At 37.3% G+C, this 22,224-nt stretch overlaps 1 protein-coding gene across 31 annotated transcripts in view; it reads left to right on the top strand.

Moving 5' to 3' along the window:
* ANKRD44 (ankyrin repeat domain 44) overlaps window positions 1-22,224 on the top strand; it is a 314,879-nt gene that overhangs the window by 286,639 nt on the left and 6,016 nt on the right. For 11 of the 31 annotated variants that reach the window (XR_014079916.1, XR_014079917.1, XR_014079925.1 and 8 more), the window contains 9 exons: window positions 483-570; window positions 3,156-3,273; window positions 4,564-4,780; window positions 8,288-8,375; window positions 8,966-9,049; window positions 10,045-10,190; window positions 11,175-11,257; window positions 13,243-13,325; window positions 14,386-14,477. Coding sequence is in view for 19 of the 31 variants with exons in the window: in XM_081581477.1 (XP_081437603.1) it covers window positions 483-570; window positions 3,156-3,273; window positions 4,564-4,780; window positions 8,288-8,375; window positions 8,966-9,049; window positions 10,045-10,190; window positions 11,175-11,257; window positions 13,243-13,325; window positions 14,386-14,477; window positions 16,801-17,048 (1,247 nt within the window). In the remaining 12 variants the exon portion in view is untranslated. Of the gene's footprint in view, window positions 1-482; window positions 571-3,155; window positions 3,274-4,563; window positions 4,781-8,287; window positions 8,376-8,965; window positions 9,050-10,044; window positions 10,191-11,174; window positions 11,258-13,242; window positions 13,326-14,385; window positions 14,478-15,230; window positions 21,090-22,224 lie in introns of those variants that run through there. The other 20 variants (XM_081581491.1, XM_081581492.1, XM_081581487.1 and 17 more) reach the window with 6 other exon arrangements.

Genomic DNA, 22,224 nt, shown 5'->3' with positions numbered 1-22,224 from the left:
TGGAGAGAGATGATCGGTTCTATAGGAGTAGATAAGAAAGGATGTCTTCTTTAAGGAAAAAAGCCTCTATATAGCATCCAGGAAAGAAAGTTACATGAGGACCACAGTGCCCTGATAGGAAGAAAGTGGAGATGGGTTGGTAACATAGGCATTGCCTGCTGTGCCCAGCAGCTGGCACTAGCTGGACACCTGGGAATGTCCATCAGCAACAGTCCAGTTGAGTTCAGTCACTCAGTCGTGTCTCACTCTCTGTGACCTCATGGACTGCAGCATGCCAGGACTCCCTGTCCATCACCAACTTCTGGAGTTTACTCAAACTCATGGAGTCAGTGATGCCATCTAACCATCTTATCCTCTGTTGTCCCCTTCTAATCCTGCCTTCAAGCAACAATTGGAAACCACCAATTTGAAGTCCAAATAAATTTTATTTCAGAGGGATCTGTGTGGTCTGTTAAAAGAATGTCCATTATTTTCTTTTTCAGTAATTAATGGTCACACGCTGTGTATGCGGCTATTACTAGAAATTGCAGACAACCCAGAAGTGGTTGACGTGAAAGATGCCAAAGGACAGTAAGTGTTCTCACACCTGGGGTTGACATTTCAAATCACAACTGATCAGTTCATTTGTTAAACAGCTAGGAGGCTGAGTGCTGAATTCTAGATTTGGCGTTTATACTGGGGTGAACATCCGGTCCCATCACTTCATGGCAGATAGATGGGCAAACAGTGGAAACAGTGGCTGACTTTATTTTTCTGGGCTCCAAAATCACTGCAGATGGTGATTGCAGCCATGAAATTAAAAGACGCTTACTCCTTGGAAGGAAAGTTATGACCAACTTAGACAGCATATTAAAAAGTAGAGACATTACTTTGCCAACAAAGGTCCATCTAGTCAAGGCTATGGTTTTTCCAGTAGTCATGTATGGATGTGAGAGTTGGACTATAAAGAAAGCTGAGCGCTGAAGAATTGATGCTTTTGAACTGTGGTGTTGAAGAAGACTCTTGAGAGTCCCTTGGGCTGCAAGGAGATCCAACCACTCCATCCTAAAGGAGATCAGTCCTGGGTGTTCATTGGAAGGACTGATGTTGAAGCTGAAACTCCAATACTTTGGCCACCTGATGCGAAGAACTGCCTCATTTGAAAAGACCCTGATGCTGGGAAAGATTGAGGGCAGGAGGAGAAGGGGACGACAGAGGATGAGATGGTTGGATGGCATCATCAACTCGATGGACATGGGTTTGAGTGGACTCTGGGAGTTGGTGATGGACAGGGAGGCCTGGTGTGCTGTGGTTCATGGGGTCACAGAGAGTCAGATATGACTGAGCAACTGAGCTCAACTGGGGTGAAATTGATGGATGAGGGTCCTAGAAGAATGAAGTAGCTTTGTGCTGGAGTATATATCCAAGAAAAATGTGTGTGTGTATGTATCTTGATGAGAAAGAGCTAACTTTTTATGTATGTAGCTTTGTGCTCTGGCTTTTTAAAAATATTTCCTCATTTATTCCTTCCTTCTATTCATTTTTCCTCTTCTGAAGCTGCTACCGTCTCACTTTTAAAATTAATAATGGAATAGGACAGACCTCAAGAAGTTATCACCTCCATAAAAATCCTTCATATTTTTATCCTTCCTGAGTTTTTTTTCCCCAAGTATTTTCCATCTGTTACCCTGTTCTCCCGCCCAGTCTTCTCTTACAAATAGGAAACGCAGAGAAATAAAGCACTGGTGACTCACCCCAGATATATGAGTTCATGTCGAAGACAGAACTGGACCTCACCTTCTGGAGCCCAGCACTTGGGTCTTTCCTCTGGACTTGTCCTGCTTTTCCTTTAAGGCAATGGAGCTTTGTTCAAATGAAATACTGAACCGAAATCCAACATAAAAAACCGTAAAAGTAATTTACAGTTGCTCTGATAGAAACAAGAGCATCTCTTACATACACACACTCCCTGCTCAATTGATATTTGGCCAATGCTGCATAGTTCTGAAAATGATGAGATTCAAATGAACATTTTGAGGTGGAACTTTCCTCTGCCCTACTCGTATTGATCATTCCACTGCCACCATTTCATGTGGTCATTAGAGACCAGAGGCAGATAGCTTGTTCCAGGTAGTAGGAGCAAATCGGGGACACTCAGAAAATACTAAGCAATTGTCAAGAAGGGAGAGAGACTGAGAAAGAGAGAGACAGAGAGACAAAGGAAGAGAGGAAGATGCTCCCACTGGAAGCGATGAGTATTTTTTAATCTTCTTTTTAAAAGCCCATTCAAATCAAAACCCACAGTGAGGTATCATCTCATGCTGGTCGGAAGAGCCGTAATGAGAAAGTCTACAAACAATAAATGCTGGAGAGGGTGTGGAGAAAATGGAACCCTCTTATTCTGTTGGTGGGAATGCAAACTGGTACAGCCACTATGGAGAACAGTGTGGAGATTCCTTAAAAAACTGGGAATAGATCTGCCATACAACCCATAAATCCCACTGCTGGGCATACACCCTGAGGAAACCAGAATTGAAAGAGATACATGTACCCCAATGTTCATTGCAGCATTGTTTACAATAGCTAGGACATGGAAGCAAGCTAGATGTTCATCAGCAGACAAATGGATAAGGAAGTTGTGGTACATATACACAATGGAATATTACTCAGCTATAAAAATGACTGCATTTGAGACAGTTCTAATGAGGTGGATGAAATTGGAACCTATTATACAGAGTGAAGTAAGTCAGAAGGAGCAACACAAATACTGTATACGAACACATAATATGGAATTTAGAAAGATGGTAACGACGATCCTATATGCAATACAGCAAAAGAGACACCAATGTAAAGAACAGACTTATGGACTTTGTGGGAGAAGGTGAGGATGGGATGATTTGAGACTAGCATTGAAACATGTATATTACTGTATGTAAAATGGCCAGTGCAAGGTCAATGCATGAAGCAGGGTACTCAAAGCTAGTGCTCTGCGACAACCCCAAGGTATGGGGTGGGTAGGGAAGTGGGAGGGGGGTTCAGCATTGGGGGGACACATGCATCCGTGGCTGATTCATGTCAATGTATAGCAAAAACAATCACAATATTGTAAAGTAATTATCTTCCAATTAAAATAAATTAATTAATTAAATAAAAGCCCAATTTCTCTCTTTTCCTAGAACCCCACTAATGCTTGCAGTAGCATATGGACACAGTGATGCTGTTTCATTGTTACTTGAAAAGGAAGCAAATGTAGATGCTGTTGACATCATGGGCTGCACAGCTTTACACAGAGGGGTATGTACATCTTCCTTAGCTTTAGTCAAGCAATTCTGTAGTGAACTTGTTTCTTCTTTTTTATTACCTCCTTATGAATTTTTAGTAAGAATATTGTTCCCTGAGATAACCAGTTAACCTCAGTCATTCAAAAAGAAATTACAAAATCTTTTGCAAAGATAAAATAATGGCAGGTACTCTTAGGTTCTGCTCGTGAGTTGTCATGTTTGACTGTGATAATAGATACATGAACACCTATTGTTGTGAGACTTGGTTCTGCCTTCTGATTGCATGTACATCATAGGAAATTTGCAAAAAAATTTTTAAAGCACAAATAACAAAATCATAATCTCTAGTAATCATGCCTCCTGGAGAGAACCACTTTTTGATATATATCACCAATCTTTTTTCTAAATATAGATTTGTTTTAAATCTTAAAAAGAATATAAAAGATGCTATTTGGAACCTTTTTTTTCTTACAGAATATCAAGTACCTTTGTCCATATCACTAAATATTTTTCTGCCCTATCTTTTTTAATCCTCCATTGTGTGCAGGTGTTGTAATTTATCCTGATGATTACCTAGTTTTGAGTAACCACGCTATTTTTAGTTGTTCTTTATTACAATGTGGGCCCATTTACCGCCTGAAGTATGTACTCTGCTTAAATAAGTACACTGTGTGTAATTCTTCATACACACCTGCTGAACTGTTTTTTAAAGTATATCAAGTAATCTAAATGAAACAAAAGCAGAAATCAGGAAATTGTTATTTAAAGATGGTGCTGACCACCATGATCAATGAAAAGAAGAGGAACTCTAAATGTTTAATGCCATAATCATAGATCTTATTTCTTGGGTACTTCCTATGAGCCACACAGCAGTCTGGGAGTCTTTACATATCTCATTAGTCCTTACAACAGCCTATGAGGTCATTATTACTATCCCCATTTACAGATGGGTAAAGTTGGGCGTAGAGAGATAAATTAACCTGTCCAAGTTTTATAAGAGGGAGCTAGAATTTAACTCACATCCTCCTGATTTTAAAGCTGATACTTTCCACTGCATCATGATACTTTCCATGGTTATGTTTGACAAGTCAAGCGATGTTTCTAAAATGCTGGTGTTCACACAGACCTTTCTGTTATGAATTCCTGCTAGGTTGTTCTGCATTTCTCTGAAGTAGGATAAGAGTCTTTTCCCTTAAGACCTGGGCATATGTCCACTTACTTTGAGCCTAACCTCACTTAGTCAACAACTTTGCTTGCTGAGTCTTCTTAGATTTTTGTTGTGTTTTTAATTGCGATGCATCAGATTATGACCGGACATGAGGAATGTGTACAAATGCTGCTGGAACAAGAAGTGTCGATTCTGTGTAAAGATTCCAGAGGGAGGACACCCTTGCACTATGCAGCTGCTCGTGGCCATGCCACATGGCTGAGTGAGCTGCTCCAGATGGCACTTTCTGAGGAGGACTGTTCTTTCAAAGACAACCAAGGCTACACGCCACTGCACTGGGCATGTTACAATGGTGAGTTAATTGTCACTTGACTGATTCCGATAGACTTCCTATCCCAACACCACTGTGATCTCAAAGGAAGTGAGAACATAACATGATGCTGTAACCAAGGTATCCAATCTTCCTGCATTCAGATACTGCAAAACAAACAAACAAAAATACCTTTTTTATAAAATATTTTACCCTCCGTGGCTACCATGATGCCATATTGGAATGAAAATTCACTTTACGCTTTTTGTTAACCAGTAACATGTAACTCCTCATCAGAACTTCTGATGAACTAACTAGTTTAAATCAGGCTTTCTTTTCTATATGAGATAACCAGAGATCCTACAAGGAATTGAAATAAGGTAGCTAAAAACAACCAAAACAATATGATGTAATAATGTCACAATTGACAGCTGGTAGGTGCATGATTTATCTTTCAGCATTGCATTTTTATGTCTTGTAGTCCCATTTATTTAGTTACACTTTCTACTGAGGAGATTTAAAATTTTGTGTTTCACTTATTTGAGTAGAAAAAGCACAATGCATGATAATTATTACATTTCAAAAATACTGAAGCCTCTAAGGTAAAATTAAGTCTTCATTTCCAAACTCACCTTTTGATGTAATTTGGTGTTTATTTTTCATAATTCTCCCTTGAGACTTTAAATAAATATATATGTATGTACATCTTTTTTAAAGCTAGAATCATATAACAAATATTCTGTAACTTTTCTTATTGTGCACTCAACATTCTATTGCAGATATCCTTACAAATGAATGTGTATCTATATACATTGATCTTTTTAACAGTTGTATATTTTATAGCAGATAAAAAGGTATAGATATGCATGAGTATGACTGTGTATATCAGAATTTAATATTTATTCAGCCAGATCCCTGTTGATGGACATTCAAATTGTTTTTAGGTTTTTTTCTCATTACAAATAGTACTGCAGTGTATATGTTCATATGATGGTACTTTATTCTGTTGGATAAATTTCCAGAGGTAAAATTATTGATGAGGGCTTGTATATTTTTTAACTTTAATAAATTATACCATACTGCTTTAGTATGGCATAATTTTTACCCCCACCAAATGTAAATAAAAGCTTTTGTTAGCCCAAGGTGATATCATCTTTTTAATTTTTGTCGATTTGAAGGACAAAAAAAGAGTATCTCATTTTACTTTGTGTTTCCTTGTCTAATTGTGTACTGATTTGTGTATTTGCATTTCGTCTTCTGGAAATTACTTTTTCCATCTATTGGTCATTTTTTTCCTATTGAGTTGTTTATCTTTTTTCACACATTTGCAGGAGCACCTTGTCTTAGAATATGAATCCCCTCTATGTTGTGTGTGTTGCAAACGTTTTTTTTCTCAGTTCACTATTTGTCTTTGCTCCTTGTTGATGATATCTTTTTCCATGTAAAGATTTTGAACTTTTATGTAGTTGAATCTGTGAGATTTTTTTCTTCTATGGTATGTAGGTTTAGTCTTGCTTAAAAAGATCTCCTACCCCTAAGCTTACATGAATATTTTCCCATATATTTCTTGTTGTTGTTCAGTTGCTGAGTCCTGTCCTACTCTTTGCAACCCTGTGGACTGTAGCATGTCAGACTCCTCTGTCTTCCACTGTCTCCCAGAGTTTACTCAAATTCATGTCCATATATTTCTTACTCTGCTTCTATTGTTTTATTTATCCATAATCAATTCTTCTATTAAAATTCTCACTCAGAAACTATGATTATTGGGTCCAGAAAAGTTTTATGGTGCTCTAACTGTATCAATTTAAGATCTTTCATTATGTTTTTATTACAATCCTCTTTTTTCATTGGTTCTGACCTCAGTAAGAGTCAAATTTTCCACTTTTTCAGTTGGGTTTTGCACCCTCTCTGCCATTGGAGGATTGTGATTTTTTTTTTTTTTTTTAATTTACTTGCTAATGGGTAAGGTCTCCCTAAGCCCCATGTGAGTTAAGCTGCAAGATCTATCTGGCACTGGAAAACCTATAGGAAGGGGGTGACAGAGTGCCAGTGTTGATTATAACAGCAGATGGCAAACCTCCCACAGACCACATTTTCTCCCGTGTGGAGTTGGATGGGGCGGGGGGTGATAGGTCTGTCTATTTTAAGACCTCTCCAGGTACAAGCAGGAGAAGGGGAGCAGGCCTCTCCTAAACAATCCACTGGAATCTACACTTCAGAATCTACACTTCCAGAATCTACACTTCTGGAATCTAGACTACAGGGTAGTCTTCCAGATCGGAGGTTTAAGCTCCCTTCTTCCCAGAATCTCCTTCACTGAGCACTTTGAAACACTGAAAGTCATTCAAGGATCCCCAGTGCTACCTACACAGACCTTTAGATTGAGATTCATATAGTCTCCAAGAAATGGTTTGTGTAGATGCTGCCCCAAGCTAGGTCCTTCAGGGAAATTCATAGTAATAGAGAGGTTGAAATGCCTGGGAGTATTTGAGTGAGAGTTGGATATAGTTAGAAAGCTAAACAGTATAACTTACATAAAATTAGGGGATTTTTATGTTCATTACTTCATATACTTCTCAGTCCTCCTAAAAGCAAAGTTTCACTTTTTTTCTCTATAGATACAAAAAAAGTTTGACTTATTTTAATACTTAAAATTTTTCAATCAACATCATTCTGGGATAAATCAGAAGAGAACTCTAGTTTAGCACAGAACTCAGCCAAGAAGAGATTTCCAGGGCAACAATCCATATTCCAAAGCCAAATAGCTTTACCTTCTTGCCTTAACAATTGTATGAGAACATTGCTTCACAAACCTCATTTAGGTCCTTTATCAAGTAAATTTCCCATCATCCTGTGACATCAGTAGGGCAGTTATTCCTTGTCTGATTTTTTTATATGTAGGAAATGGAGGCTCATAGATCACATAACAAGTAAGCTCACAGAGCTGGGGCCTTACTTAAATTCAGTTGATTTGAAAACTACCTGCCATTTTGTTGAAAGTAATAATTCACATTCATTCATCTGCTCACTAAAAAATACTTAGTGGTCCATACTATTTGCCAGGAACTGTTCTTGGTAGCCTTTTAAATACTATATAGTGTTTTACAGTCAAAGCTCTTTAACCTGCATTATTATAAGTACTGATTTTTATCAATCACATCTTCCTCCCTTCCCTAGGGTGCATAATTATAAGTGAACCTATTCGTGTGGGTAAAAGGGAAATTTTCTGTTGTAAACATGGACAAACTGAGGCATACCTATGTTAGGCACCTATCTACTAAGAGCTGTGAGTATGGTAGACTTGTTCTGCTTACAGATGAGGCCTCTTTCTTGTCACTGCTTAATTTATTCATTATATCTCAGAACACCTATGAACATAGTTAAAATTCACCACATTTTGGCATTTGGTGAATTTTATTCCATGGAGAATGATCATTCAGCCAATTCAGGAAAATTCATAGGCCAGAATGCATTACTTAATGAAAAAATAGATTTCATTAAGCAAAGTTTCATCTTAGAAGCTCCCTAAATTCTTTTGGTTCCTTGCAGGTAATGAAAACTGTATAGAGGTACTTTTGGAGCAGAAATGTTTTCGAACATTTATCGGTAATCCTTTCACTCCACTGCACTGTGCAATGTAAGTAGAAACACTGGAAGTTAATGGTGTGGCTTGAATTCTTTAAACCACACCTAGAGAAATGGCTTTTGGCAGAAGGAAAACGCTTTTAGATTACAGATAAGACTAGTATATTCCATTTTGCTGCTAAAGGCAAATAAGTCTGATATCAAAATGCAGTATCTGATGTTAATGATTTTTCAGGAGCTTTTTGTGAAGTGCCGTGGTTCCAAGGTGGCTCACAAACCACCCAGGGAAGCGATAGGAAGGGGTGGACTGAGAAACACAGTACACACACTGTGAAGAGCTCTTCAGGTGTAATAATCACACTTGTCTGCCAAATTCTACAAATAAGTTGGTGTTAACAATATTATCCCTGTGGATAATTAGAAAGACATTTTATTCCAGGAAGATTTCACATATGGTAATTTTCCAGTCTTCATAATGTTGAAATTCTCCTTTGGTAAATGAAACTTTTGCTCAAAATTTGTATCAAAATTTTGAAATGCATCAGATTATTAAAGATATAGTGCAGAGAAAGATGGAGTAGGAGGGGATATAAATTTTTTAGAGATCAAGATTTTAAATTTTTAAATCTATTTTCATTTTAGAATAAATGATCATGAGAATTGTGCATCACTGTTACTCGGGGCCATAGATTCCAGTATTGTCAATTGTAGAGATGACAAAGGCAGGTAAGTGATCCTAAGAGCATGGCTCTTGTCTGATGAGTCTTAGCCTTCTTTGTGGCTACAGAGTGGCCAAATATCTATGTTTTTGATTGAAAAAGTAATATATAGACATGTTTTTAAAAATTAAGTATAATAAATGATGTATAAATAAATTACCCTCTTAGTCCAGAAGCCCTAGCCTCTTCCACTGAGAAAACTACTTTAAACTGGTCTCTCTAAATTTTTATTTTCTTCCAAATATTGTATGTACATAACTATATAAATATATAAAAATATATATACTTATATTCTTTTTATACAAATGAGAACATTCTGTATTAATGTTCTCCTTTTAATGTATCTTGGAGATCTTTTCATACCAGAACATATATATTTACCATATTATTTTTAAAGCTTCATATTATTCCATTGACTGGATATGTTATAATTTAATCAGTTTGTCCTCCTTTGAAAAATATTTAGGTTGTTTCAGAATTTTGGTGTTTTAATGAATGGTGCAGTGAAGAGTCTAGTACATGTATCTGTTTGCATGACCAAATGCATCTGGGAGATAAAAGTGCTAGAATTGGAATTTTTTGGTTCAAAGATCATAGTGTTTAATTTTGATAAATCATGCCAAATTGTCCTCCCAAAGAAACCAATGATGTAGGCTTTTTAAAAAATAGCCAATTATCTGCAAATCCAAGGCCTAATTTTGAAAGTATGTTTATCAGTGATGAGAGAGGTCATTGGAACTCAAGATTAAAGGGTCAGTAAAGATGCTGATTTTATTATCAGGACCACTGCCTACACCCCCCCAAATCTAGAGGTGCTGTTCACATAGGTGACACTTCAGTGTCTACCCTGAATGGCCCTTTGGGGAACCTGGTCACCATCTCTGTAAGCCAGTAAGTTTTAAATCCCTAAATGACACCATGCATATGTTTCTCAGGCACATATAGAAAGGGAGTGTGTTAAGTTTATGGGAAGCTAACATCATACTTGTTTTAAATCATTAGGACACCACTTCATGCAGCAGCATTTGCTGATCACGTGGAGTGCTTGCAGCTTCTTCTGAGACACGATGCTCAAGTGAATGCGGCAGACAATTCGGGGAAAACACCACTGATGATGGCTGCTGAGAATGGGCAGGCTGGTGCTGTGGGTATGTGCTTGACTTGTGGACTTGGAGTTTAGGCCTGTCTAAAACCAAAGGAATGTAAAGTTGGGAAAGTGGTCATCCTCTTGGTATATAAATATGAGAGAAGACCAAAATTGTATTTAAGCCACCTGATCTACTTGCTGGTCATCTTTAGTCCCCTGTTAACTTGGTTATTGATAGACTTTGTCAAAGTGAGCCCACCTTTCCACAATGAAATCTGTCAACATTTAGAAACCAAATAGAACAATAGAATCATTTTACCTGGAAATAACAAAACTGTAAAGACAATTAAAATTAGTGCCTATAGGGGCTTCCCTCATGGCCCATTGGTTAAGACTCCCTGCTCCCAATGCTCCCAGGGAGCCCGGGTTTGATCCCTGATCAGTAAACTAGATCCTATGTGCCTCAACTAAAGATCATGCATGCCGCAGCTAAGACCTGGAGCAGCCAAAGAAATAAAAAATAAATTAATGACTATGGACTTTGGATTTGAATAGAACAACTATGGCAATAAAGTGGCTTCCCTGATAGCTCAGTTGGTAAAGAATCCGCCTGCAATGCAGGAAACCCTGGTTCGATTCCTGGATTGGGACGACCTGCTGGAGAAGGGATAGGCCACCCACTCCGATATCCTTGGGCTTCCCTTGTGACTAAGCTGGTAAAGAATCTCCCCACAATGCGGGAGACCTGGGTTCAATCCCTGGGTTGGAAAGATCCCCTGGAGAAAGGAAAGGCTACCCACTCCAGTATTCTGGCCTGGAGAATTCCATGGACCATTTAGTCCATGGGGTCACAAAGAGTCGGACACGACTGAGTGACCTCACTGTCACTTTCATGGCAATAAATTGTTCCTTTTTTCTTTAAAAATATTAGTTATGGTAATGTGAGTATACAAATTTAAAAGCATTATTGTTTTGGTAGTAACTTCTTCAAAATGCATGTAATTAGCGTGTAGTCTTAGTAACTATCTTTTGGCTTTTTCTGCAGATATTTTGGTGAACAGTGCCCAGGCTGACCTGACTGTAAAGGATAAGGACTTGAACACATCCTTACATTTGGCTAGTAGTAAAGTATGTAAATGAATTTGAAACACTGTTATTTTAGTATAGTGATAAAATGATAATAATAATACTTACATCTATCCATCAGAAGTGTGTATCATGGCTCTTAATTAAGATGTATGTTTTCCCAGGATGGTGTCATTCTCAGTGGAATCAAAGGGGGAAGCAAAGGGCAGACCCACACAATGGGGTTGATGGGCTATGCTTTTCAGGGAATTTACCACTTGAATTCTTGCCACAATCTGGTTTGATGCTGCCACTGAATCTGTCTTCATAGTTGTGGCATCATATTTTGCTTTTAAACAGGTTAGGAACTTAGTTAAATGGCTTCTAAAATATAAGCAGTTCACATGTTGTCATTTATTCTGCTTGAAGACACTGTAATAACACAGCCAAAAATACTCTTTTATGAGGCAAATAAATGTATTCATTTATGTATGCTTTAATTGTCTCCCTTTTCTTCTGGTACATAGTTCAATGCAAAGAATGTGTGTGTGTGTTTGTTTGTTTGTTTTAATAGCATCGTGTTCACATATAGCTCAAGGTTCCTGCTTCTGTAAAAAGATAAATGTAAGATTTTATGAGAGTGGGATTATACTGTTGGATAACCTGCTTTCATTACTGAATCATATATTATGAATATCTTCCTTTCAGACATCATATATTATAGTGTTTTAGATGATGTGTGGAACCCTGCCTTAGGATTGTGCTACCCTTGATTCAACCCATCCCCTATTGTTAAACATTTCCTTGTTTCAAATATATGCTACTACAAATAATACTAATTGTAGTATAATAATCTGAATAAATCCCTAAATATAAAATTAGTGAGTCTAAGGCTATAAACACTTCTAAGACCAAAATGTCCTGCAATAAGGTTTTAACCATTTACATTCCACCAGCAGTACATAACAATGAAAACTCCATGGGCACTTCTAAAATTATCTTTACGTGTCTCCCTTATAAGGCATTGTAATATGATGCTAGTTGACACCAGTGATGGTTTGTTCTAATATAGCTGTATTATTAAAGGTATTATCTATACCCAGTGGTACCAGAAGTCTCAGCTATTCCTTTCATTGGTTACATTTTCCCATTTCATGATCCAAGAAGCCTTCGGAAACCACAAAAACTTCAGGTTCCTGAAGTTCATGTCAAATTGTAGTGTTTTCATGAATATAAGTACAATGCTTTTCAGACTCATTGTGCAAATGAGTCCCCTGATAATCTGGTTCAAATGCAGATTCTAATTTAGTAGATCCAGAGTGGGGCTTGAGGGTCAATATTTCTAACTCCCAGATGATGCTGATCCTGCTGTTCTGTTGGGCCACATTTTGAGTGTCAAGGGTTTAGGAAGTGGTCACCCCTTAACAGGCACTGGGCCTGAAATTCCAAAAGGGTCTCTATTTTATTAGTTGATTTTTTAGATTTTCAACTATTGTTAGTCATAACATATAGAGGTATCTTTTGAATGAGGAAGAAAAGAATGACCTTTGCTGGAAAAGACTATTTATAATATAAGGCAGCCAGTGATGAATGATACAGATAACAGGTACAATGGGAATTCCAGTGATAGGTGGATACTGAGGTGGTATTTGAAGGCTTGAGGAAGGAGATGGGACTTGACTTGTGTTTAAAAAGCTTTGTTGAGGAATTTAAAGGACACTCCTAATTCTACTCTCTGTTTATCTGCTGACCTAGCTGACATAGCATCAGTTTCAGCTCTCTGGACATTAATTCTAAAAGTTATCATAAAAATGGTAATGTTTTAGATCAGATTTATGTTAATCAAGCCCTAATACACCTTATTTAGAATCTTTGAAAATCTAGGGCTGTTTAACCACTTGCTTTTAGAAGAAAATGAATTATTCAGAAAATAGCCTATTTTGATATTAGGCAGGGAGTACATGTTAAATTTAAAGCATACTGAAGTGATTTCCCCAGAACATTTCTGTAACTCTGTTCCATTTTCTTATCTTTTTTTCCTTCATTAGGGTCATGAAAAATGTGCCTTGTTAATACTTGACAAGATACAAGATGAGAGCCTTATTAATGCAAAAAACAATGCACTGCAGACGTAAGTGTGACTACTAAAGTCTAACTAAGTCCCAGATTCAGTCATTTATTCGACCAATAATAAAAATGTGCTATATTCTAGGCTAGAGCTGGGAGATGCAGTGATGAAAGACACAAATCTGGCTTTTCCTTCATGAAGTTCATGGTCACATATCTACAATTGCTGACCAAGCTAGACATTTTTATTTAGAAACTTTCTTCTGATATGCCTTCATAGAATTTTGTGAGGTCTGTGTTTTTCCTTGCTGATATTTCTAAGGTAGTACTAAAAATATAGTGGGTTGTTAGAAAATCTTATCATCCGCCATATTTGAGGAGAAACTATTTGTTTAAATGTATTAGTTTTATGTATTTTTACTGGAAAACAAGTTTTATAAATCAGGTTCTCAGAATATGTTTGAAGCATTTAAGCTATTTGCATTAATTATATTTTAATATAATTCAGTGTAATCCTTAGTGTGAAAGACCCAAAAGCTGCTTCATTTTCCATTTTAGGAAATTACCTATGCATTTGTTTTAAGGGCAAAGAAATATTAGAATTTTTTCCCATTAAGATGTTTAAGCAGAATAGCAGAATCTGTTGTTTGACATTATTCTTTAAGATATTGTAAATTCAATAAAACTTCATTTCATGCCTGTAGTTTGGTAAGGGCATGATTTAAGATTATGTATATGGATGATAGTAACACCAGTCATATTGATTTCATATTGATTAACTGTGTGAAACCGTGATTCAAATACTGATGTAGAAAGCAAGGGGTAAAGAACCTTCTAGAAAACACACCAGAACTTGAGTTCTTTCTCTGGCTCCCTGTGTCTTGTCACTAAGGTTGTTTGATGGTGTAAAATATTTGTACAATAATATCTGCAGAAGAATTTGGGCCAATGTGGAAGAACAGTTGGATCTTTAGCTTCTCAGAAATCTTTTTTGAAAAAGTAAAAATACTCGTGTTATTTATAGATTCTCAAGTCCTTTCTTTCAACTACACAGACTACTCAAAATGCCTCAGTCTCATACTAATATGTATCACAGTTGACACTCAGTGTTGTCTTTTTTTCAGACCCCTCCATGTGGCCGCACGCAATGGCTTAAAAGTGGTCGTTGAGGAGCTGCTGGCCAAAGGGGCCTGTGTACTTGCTGTAGATGAAAATGGTAAGTGGGAAAAGTAAGCCATTAGCCAGTACACCTGCTATGAAGCCAGAGGGAAATGGGAAAGCCAGGAGCTAGTTTTAAAAAGCAGTGAGAACTCTTTCCCTTGGAAGTTTCCTGTGTGTGAGCAGTCAAACGAGGATAATTTGTCCTGTCTGTTGTTGTAAAACACATAGTCTCCCTGCCGTCCACCAGTGCCTTCCATGTGCATGCATGTTAGCAGCTGGTCTCAAACTCCTCAGCGTGGTGGTTGAACTATGTTAGATACACTCAACTTGGTATTCGAATGAAGGTTTAACTGCACATGCTGAAGAGTTAGGGATCACATGTGTCATGGGTGCATGCTCAAGGGCTCAAATTAAAACATCTTTGTATTTCAGTTCATTCTGAGATCAAACCTCTAGGTATTATTTTACAGAACAGTTCAGAACTCATACTTTCAATATGGATATTTGGGGAACATGAGTAAAATTTTTAAATTAACATCTAGGCTTGAAAGCTTCTTCTGATCTATACCATATTTCTTTTCTAAATGAACTAACTCTTAACAGAAGCTTTCTACTCTGTTTCCTAAGAAATTTAGAAAGCTCATGAATACGAGAATTATAGTAAACTACCATGCCTTTTAACTTTGGGGAGCAAAAGAGGAACTTCTGGATATTTATCAATTAAGTACTTTTTTGAGTGTGGCATTAATTTTGGCATTTAATTCAAGTATTATAAAATGTATTAACATAATTCAACTGCTTATTACAGGTATTGGAATTAGCAGCTCATGCCTATTTCTCAGAAGTAAGCAGCCATATGACATCATTAGCTAACTCCTATTAGTTTTGGTTTTGCAGCCCCATTTATCCTAGCATGTACCCTGCTCTGTTCCCAACCTGACTCATGTAGGAGATGCGAAAAGTTCTCTATTACTCCATCTCCTCGGTCTTCCTGCCCCACCTTCCCTCACCTTCTTATTACCACTATATGTATATACATTAATACTTTAGGGTTGGAGTGCAGAGGCCCACAGTTTTTCTCCAAAATGACCCAAGAGACCAGAATGAATTAGTTTTGCCTTTCTGCAGTGTAAGTCTGCTGTATCTGAGGCTTGTTCAGCCCATAGCAAACTCAAGAATAAGTGTACCAGGGTTGTAGAACCGCAGCCTGTGTCAGAGCTTAGCTACACCCTAAAAGCCTAGGAACATTTGGGACGATTTTGTACCACACTTCAATCTTAATTACTTATCACAGACCTTTGTGGAATGGAATGTTAAGGTATCTGTCCATTCTTGTTTGTGTTCATACCAGAGAGAGGACTCATCTGTTAAGCGGGGAAGGGAGCAGAAATCAGGTCAAGTGCTAATAAATGATACAGCAAAAAATTAGGATTTTTGAGCCAGTGCCTCTGAATAAAATGAGCCAGTGGTTAGTAGAAAGTTTAGCCAGGAGAGGGGGCAGGCTAAAACTTTCCAGGCAATAGAATAAAGGTTGAATAAGGGTAGACTGAATCGAAGACTTCATCTGCCTCCCCATTGCTCCTGCTCCAGACTTGACCCATCAAATTCACATAGTAGAGAATGACATGACTCTATGGCACATAGCAATCTCCCCATATCTGTTACATTTAGGATTTGGGACTTTGGCTGGTGGTGTTGACATTATTTAAAATTCTGTTTAAGTTTCTGTTACATGATAGTACATTGCACCACAACCAACCAGTGCTATATCTCATCTACTCAAATGATTCCATTTCTCTAGAACCAGCTTCCTGGTGCATTCTTCATGTGAAGTATATATAAAGTGACAAAACAGTGTTACTGACTCTTACAGACACCTGATTCTCAACATCCTCTCTAATCTGACGTGGAAAGTCATTGTTCTCAGAATGAGAGTGCCCTGACCCCGGCCCAAGGCGCATGGTGTGTGTGTGTGTGCTCTCAAGTGGAAACACCTTTCTGATTGTCCTGTGGCTGTTTTTGTTTTTTGGGGTTTTTTTTTTTGTGGAATTGTGTCACACACACACACCCCCGCTCATGTTTCTGTTCACTAGATGAAGACTGGAATCCTGCCTAACTCCGGATAATATAGTGCTTGTTGTTGTCATGTAAGCTGGAAAAAAAAAAAAAAACAACCCTCCGTCAAATGTCTACCCCTTCCTGGTCCCCTCCAGCCTCACCCCAAGCATGACTTGTGGGAAGTAACTCCTTTTGCCTGGCATGATTTCTAACTCAACATACATCTCCATGTGTGAGGTCATTCGAGATGTACTGTGGGACGCTCACGCCACTTCTGGATTGCCCGGACTAACCACTGCCTTGTCTGCATTTACGCCCAGGTCATACCCCGGCCCTGGCTTGCGCTCCTAACAAAGACGTGGCTGACTGCCTGGCCCTCATTCTGGCTACCATGATGACTTTTTCTCCTTCCAGTACAATGACGGCTGTCAACTTCGTTTGTTTTAAAAAAGACAGTTTGAGCAGGACGACCCTCTCCAACCTGGGTAGCATGGTTAGCCTTTGCAGTAACAATGTAGGCTCTGAGGATGGGTACAATGAAAATGATTCTGATTCGGAAACTTTCTGACTTTGGACTGTAGAAGCTTTTCCTTGATCACCCATGTTGGAGGAAGGGAACAAAGCTTGAATTCCAGATTTATGTTGTGTTCAAGTATTATTATGGGCTTGAGCTTCCAGAAGCCAGTAGAGAAGGAATTAATCAAGCCCAAGGAAGGCAGCTAGGCTGTAGGGCAAAGCTCTCACACAGTTGGGCCTTGGTTTTACTTTGTTTCATGTTTTCCTTAGAGCTGAGATACTTCTGTGAAAGTCTACCTCTCATTTTAAATATGGAATTTTTAAAAAGCATTTAATTCTTTTTTTTTGGGGATAATGCAACACAGAGGGAGATTTTTTAAAATTTTTTCATGTACTCACTCAGCAGTGAGTTCTCAAAAGTGTATCAATGTGACATTCATGTCCCCAAGGAAGGGAGGGAAGGGCTGGATAGGAGATGCCTCAAACCTCTGCTCAATTTGATGTTTACTTCCTTACTAGAAGCCAAAGGTAGAGGTGTTCATCTTCAGAAATAATGCCTGTAATAGTCTTTTTTAAGGGAGTCCAATTATTCATAGGCTTCCCAGGTGGCGCTAGTGGTATCCTCTCTATAGTAAGTACTTAAATATCCAGAACTTCTTTTTGAGGATTTTTGTTTAAGTTGCCAAATGAAGGGGAAAATCCACTGAAAACTGAACTTGCTTTTTTCATTTAACAAAAATATGGCACCCAGTGCTCCCTGTAACAAGCCTGTGACTAATTTTCACCAAATGATTGAACCTGAATCACTTCAATAACATTTCAGGTGAAAATTATATTGCACCGAAACTTTGAGATATATGCAAATATGAAACTACCCTTTATTAATTTGTCTGTAAATCAAAATACTAACTTTATTCAAAACATAAGAGCCATCAGTATTGTTCATCAGTAGTGAAATGTTAAATGAGCTTTTCTGTCAAAGTCATGCTCGGTGAGTGGAAGTGTGACTCCAAAAGAGAACAAAATGAAAGCACGATGTAGAAATGGGTGAAATGGAAATTAAAGCCGATTAAAGTTTCTTCATGATGAAATCATCGTAGTGAACACTGTGTCTGCTCCCTCTCCTCTGCCAAAGCTTCTAGGTCAAATGGACCCCGCTCTGCACCTGGAATAGCTGTACAAAAAGAAGAATGAGACTTTAAGTTATTCACGTACACATGCACATGTATATGTATGTATTTATCTATGTCTGTAGTTCATCAGCCAGCTATACACGAGGACCAAAATGCTTCAGTCTAAAATTGAAGATTTAAACTGTTTTCCTTCAAAGTGGAAGTAAGAACTGAAATAGCTTTTCTATGGAGTTAAAATGTAATCTTTTTGCGTAAGTCTTTATTGTATTTTATATTTCTTATGACACAGATTTATAGCTGATGGCTTAACATTTGTAACTAATAATGTGTTTACCACAGCTTAATTTTTTGCCAAACTAGAGAAAATGTTCATATATTTTGATGTATATGTGTTTGTATTTATTTGAAATGAAACAAATGCCGAGGAAATATCCATTGTTTATTCTCTGTTTTAATTCCTACTTGTCTTACTTGGAATAATGAGGAAGCCGGAAAATATACAGAACTTTCCCTGGGCTGGCCTGCAGTCCTGAAGGCAAGCCCAGAAATTCCACTGCTAAGGTTTCCAGCCGACCCTCAGGTTCTTCCACGTCGGTTGAAAAAAGGTACAACGTCCATGACTCACCCTGTGTGAAGCCAGCTCAGAGCTTAGAATACACTGCAGTCCTTATGCTTTTCTTCGAGATGAAAACTGAAGTGTGTAGTGGGTCATGTGTGCAAAGAGGGCCCAAAGAAAGATACAGAAATTATCCTGAATATGCTGAAAATCTCATGGTCTCAGCAACCTAATGGGAAACTCTGTCAGTGTGTGGGCACATGTACCAAGAAGAGAAATAAAAATCACCAGCTCATGCTATTTTCTACTTGAGGAAGAGACAAGAAAGAAACATGTTGCGTTAGAGTACTGCTCTCCAATATTTTATAATGGGTTCCATTTTCACTCTGGAAATTTCTATCTTAATGTATGTGAGATATTTTTTAAACAGTGTCCTAACATACCTGGATCAAATACAGATACCATACTACGTATTTCATCTAACTGTAAAGGACTTCACTCTGTAATATTCTGGATTTTATTAAAAACTCATGTTTGGTTCTTCACAAATGAGAACTTGTTCAAAGGACTTATAAGAACTGGTATTAATTTCATTGCAACCTTTTGTTTCACCACTGCCACTGTTTTTTTTTTTAATTCTTGGTGTTGTGTTCCCCTCCTTTCTCTGTCCTTTTTGTTTGCTTGGAGAAGATGAGTTTTTTAAAAGTGGATAAATTGGTAATGAGCAATAATGACCTTACCTTTACCAAAACCCTGAAAGTAAGGGAGCTCTAACACTGCAGAAACATGATATATTGTGGAGTCTTTTTCCAGAAGTGAATGGAAATCTTGCTCAGTTGGCCTTTAAAGCAGGAAACGCGATGCCTGATTTAATGGTGAAGCAGCGTTACCATTTCTCCTGTAGAGTAGCACAGGGAACAAGAAATATTACGGCAAGGCAGTAACAGCCCTGCGACATTATCTCTGTGAAGCTGCATTCTGACTTTTCCCCAGTCTCACTGCTAGAAAGGAGGAGGACAAAAGAACAAAATGAAATCATGCCATGAATTGTTTATTGAATCTCTCTCCCCCACTCTCTCTTTCCCCCTCTTCCCAAGAACAAATTTTTTCCCTTAAGAAACGACTTTAAAAACTGAGTTCTGTGGTTTTCACTTACATCTCTTAGAAAACTAGATTTGCCACATAGCTTTCTAAGAAAAACAAAAACAGAAAACATTGTGCTTTTAATTGAGTCTTGGTTGTTTTGTGCTCTTACCTAAATATGTTATTTTTAGACTGTATTTTAACCACAGCCACAGGGATCATGTTTCATTGCACTTACCTATTTGCCATGTCTGCCTATCCTTGGTAAATACATTACTATCTCCAAATTGCCTAAAATCTGCTATGATTCTACAGTAAATAGCTCAGGGGATTTCTATTTATCACTAATAAAAGGGCACCATAGTATGTTTTGGTACTTTAGGCAGTAAACAGCTGCTTGGTTTATTATTTTATTATTAAATTAGGACAAGAACATCAAATGGATTTGCTGCACTAGTAATTCTTTGTACTGTTGAGCAACTTGGTTTGCTTATCTGTTGTGTTGGTTGAAGAACCCATCCCTTTTTTTTTGTCTTGTGATATGAAGTTAGAGTGCCTTTTTATATTTGTATATTCTGAAAATATTCTGTGAAATGTTTTGTATTTTTTTTCATTTGAGTGTTATCAGAGCAATATAATACCAGTGAGTTTTCATTTCAGCCTTTCTTTGAATGTATAAAGTGTCTTTTTTCCTCTTTCCCCTTTTACCTGCTTTGAAATGAAAATGAAGATGCTGAAGTTTTCTATAGGAATTATGTTTGATTTTGCAGTGCTAAAATGCTTTCTTTTTACAAAACCATAAATCATAGGTCAGTGTTATAGGGGAAGAGCATTTTAAGATAGTGACAATCTGAGTGTGTGTATAAAATGTAATTCTATGCGTTTCTTATGCAGTGACCTAAAAATTCAATGCAAGTATCTTTTGTTTGGTAGTTTTGTCTATATATTTTATGCTTTAGCATGTGCAATATATCTTTGCAAAGCGTGATGATACAAATCTGGTGCCAGTGTTATATTTTGCATAACATATTTGTAACAGCATAAAATATTGTTTGATGATTACAGTGGGATTTTGTCTGTAATGTTTTCTTATGAAAATTGGAGTTGAATGACTCTGGTAAATGCCATGACTATAAAAATGAGGAAATGACTTTTAGTTCAGTGAATGACTTTGAACCAATTGGAATCTTCTCAAGCACAGTTTAATACTTTTTCAACTACTGAATGCTAATCATGTCATGAAGTACTTAACTGTAATATACTATGGAAATGCATTCAGATGGTTATTTTTCCAAATAAAAGCGGTACAAATATTGTTGCAGTTTGTGTTGTCTTTAAATTTTCCAGCTATGCTAATTTTGCCAATTATTATGCTAACTTAAACTTTTGTCCCTACTAAAGCGAAATTAACCTTAAATTTTTAAAATGAGATAGAGGTATATTTTCTATTTTTGTTTATATAATCACAATTAAAGCAAAATATTTCAGACAGATATTTTACGTTTATTTTACCTATTTATGCCTCCAACATTTTTTGTAAAGACGTTAAGCTGGCTTGCAACAAAAGACATGTGATAAACTGGAAACAGAGAAATTAGGACAGCGAAAAAGAACTCAAACTATAGGAATTCTAAATTTAATGCAGTGGTTATAACTGAATTTGAGTTTGGTCTAAACTTCCTTACAGTCAAAGTAAGAGGGAGAAATGTAATTAATAATAATATATAATTATTTATATAATAATGTAATCTATATAATATATGGAGATTCTATTATCTATGTAATTAAGTCTATAGATCACATATATCAGAAGAGGAGAAACCTGTTAGGTCCACAAAATTGTGAAATAAACCGTGTTTATCTTTGTTGCTGCCACTACTGGGGTCTTAAGTTATTACTCTTCAATTGCTTCGTAGAAACACAAGACCCAACTTTTCAGCACTGTCCTTAAAGATTTACATAGAATTACCTCTCCATTTGTCTCACCACTCAAATAGTCTCTCCTTGGGTAATAACTCAGGAACAGTCCCTAGAAGCACTGAGAAACAGATTCCTAATTATGGAGTGTTCAGCTGATGAAAAGGAGTTTTCAGTGGCACGTGGGGAGGGGCCGCAGGAGAGAGCTTCCTGAGTTCGTCAGGTCGCAGTGTCCTAGAATGGTAACAGTTCTCACAGTCCAGCCGAATCCCACTACCACCTTTTTCATGAAGACACCGAATCCCAAAGAAGTTATTTAATTGCTCAAATTTGTGTTTATTAGTGATCTGAATACACACTTCTGTCTATAGGTGTTCTCTCTTCTATGCTGTTCTGCCATACCATGTTTTGTGGGTTTTCTTTTTTTTTTTCTGCTAGAGATGTTCAGGGAGGTATTGCTCTCTGCCTTGCCTTACTCCTTATTCAAGTATACAAACCTTAGTGTTTTTCTATCTTGAAGACTGTAGAGCAAGACATGG

This window comes from Giraffa tippelskirchi, chromosome 3 (genome assembly GCF_054371585.1).
Source record: "Giraffa tippelskirchi isolate mGirTip1 chromosome 3, T2T-mGirTip1v1.2.pri, whole genome shotgun sequence".
Lineage (NCBI taxonomy): Eukaryota > Metazoa > Chordata > Mammalia > Artiodactyla > Giraffidae > Giraffa > Giraffa tippelskirchi.
Note: the sequence above shows the minus strand (reverse complement) of the source record. Positions and strands in the feature narration are given on the sequence as shown.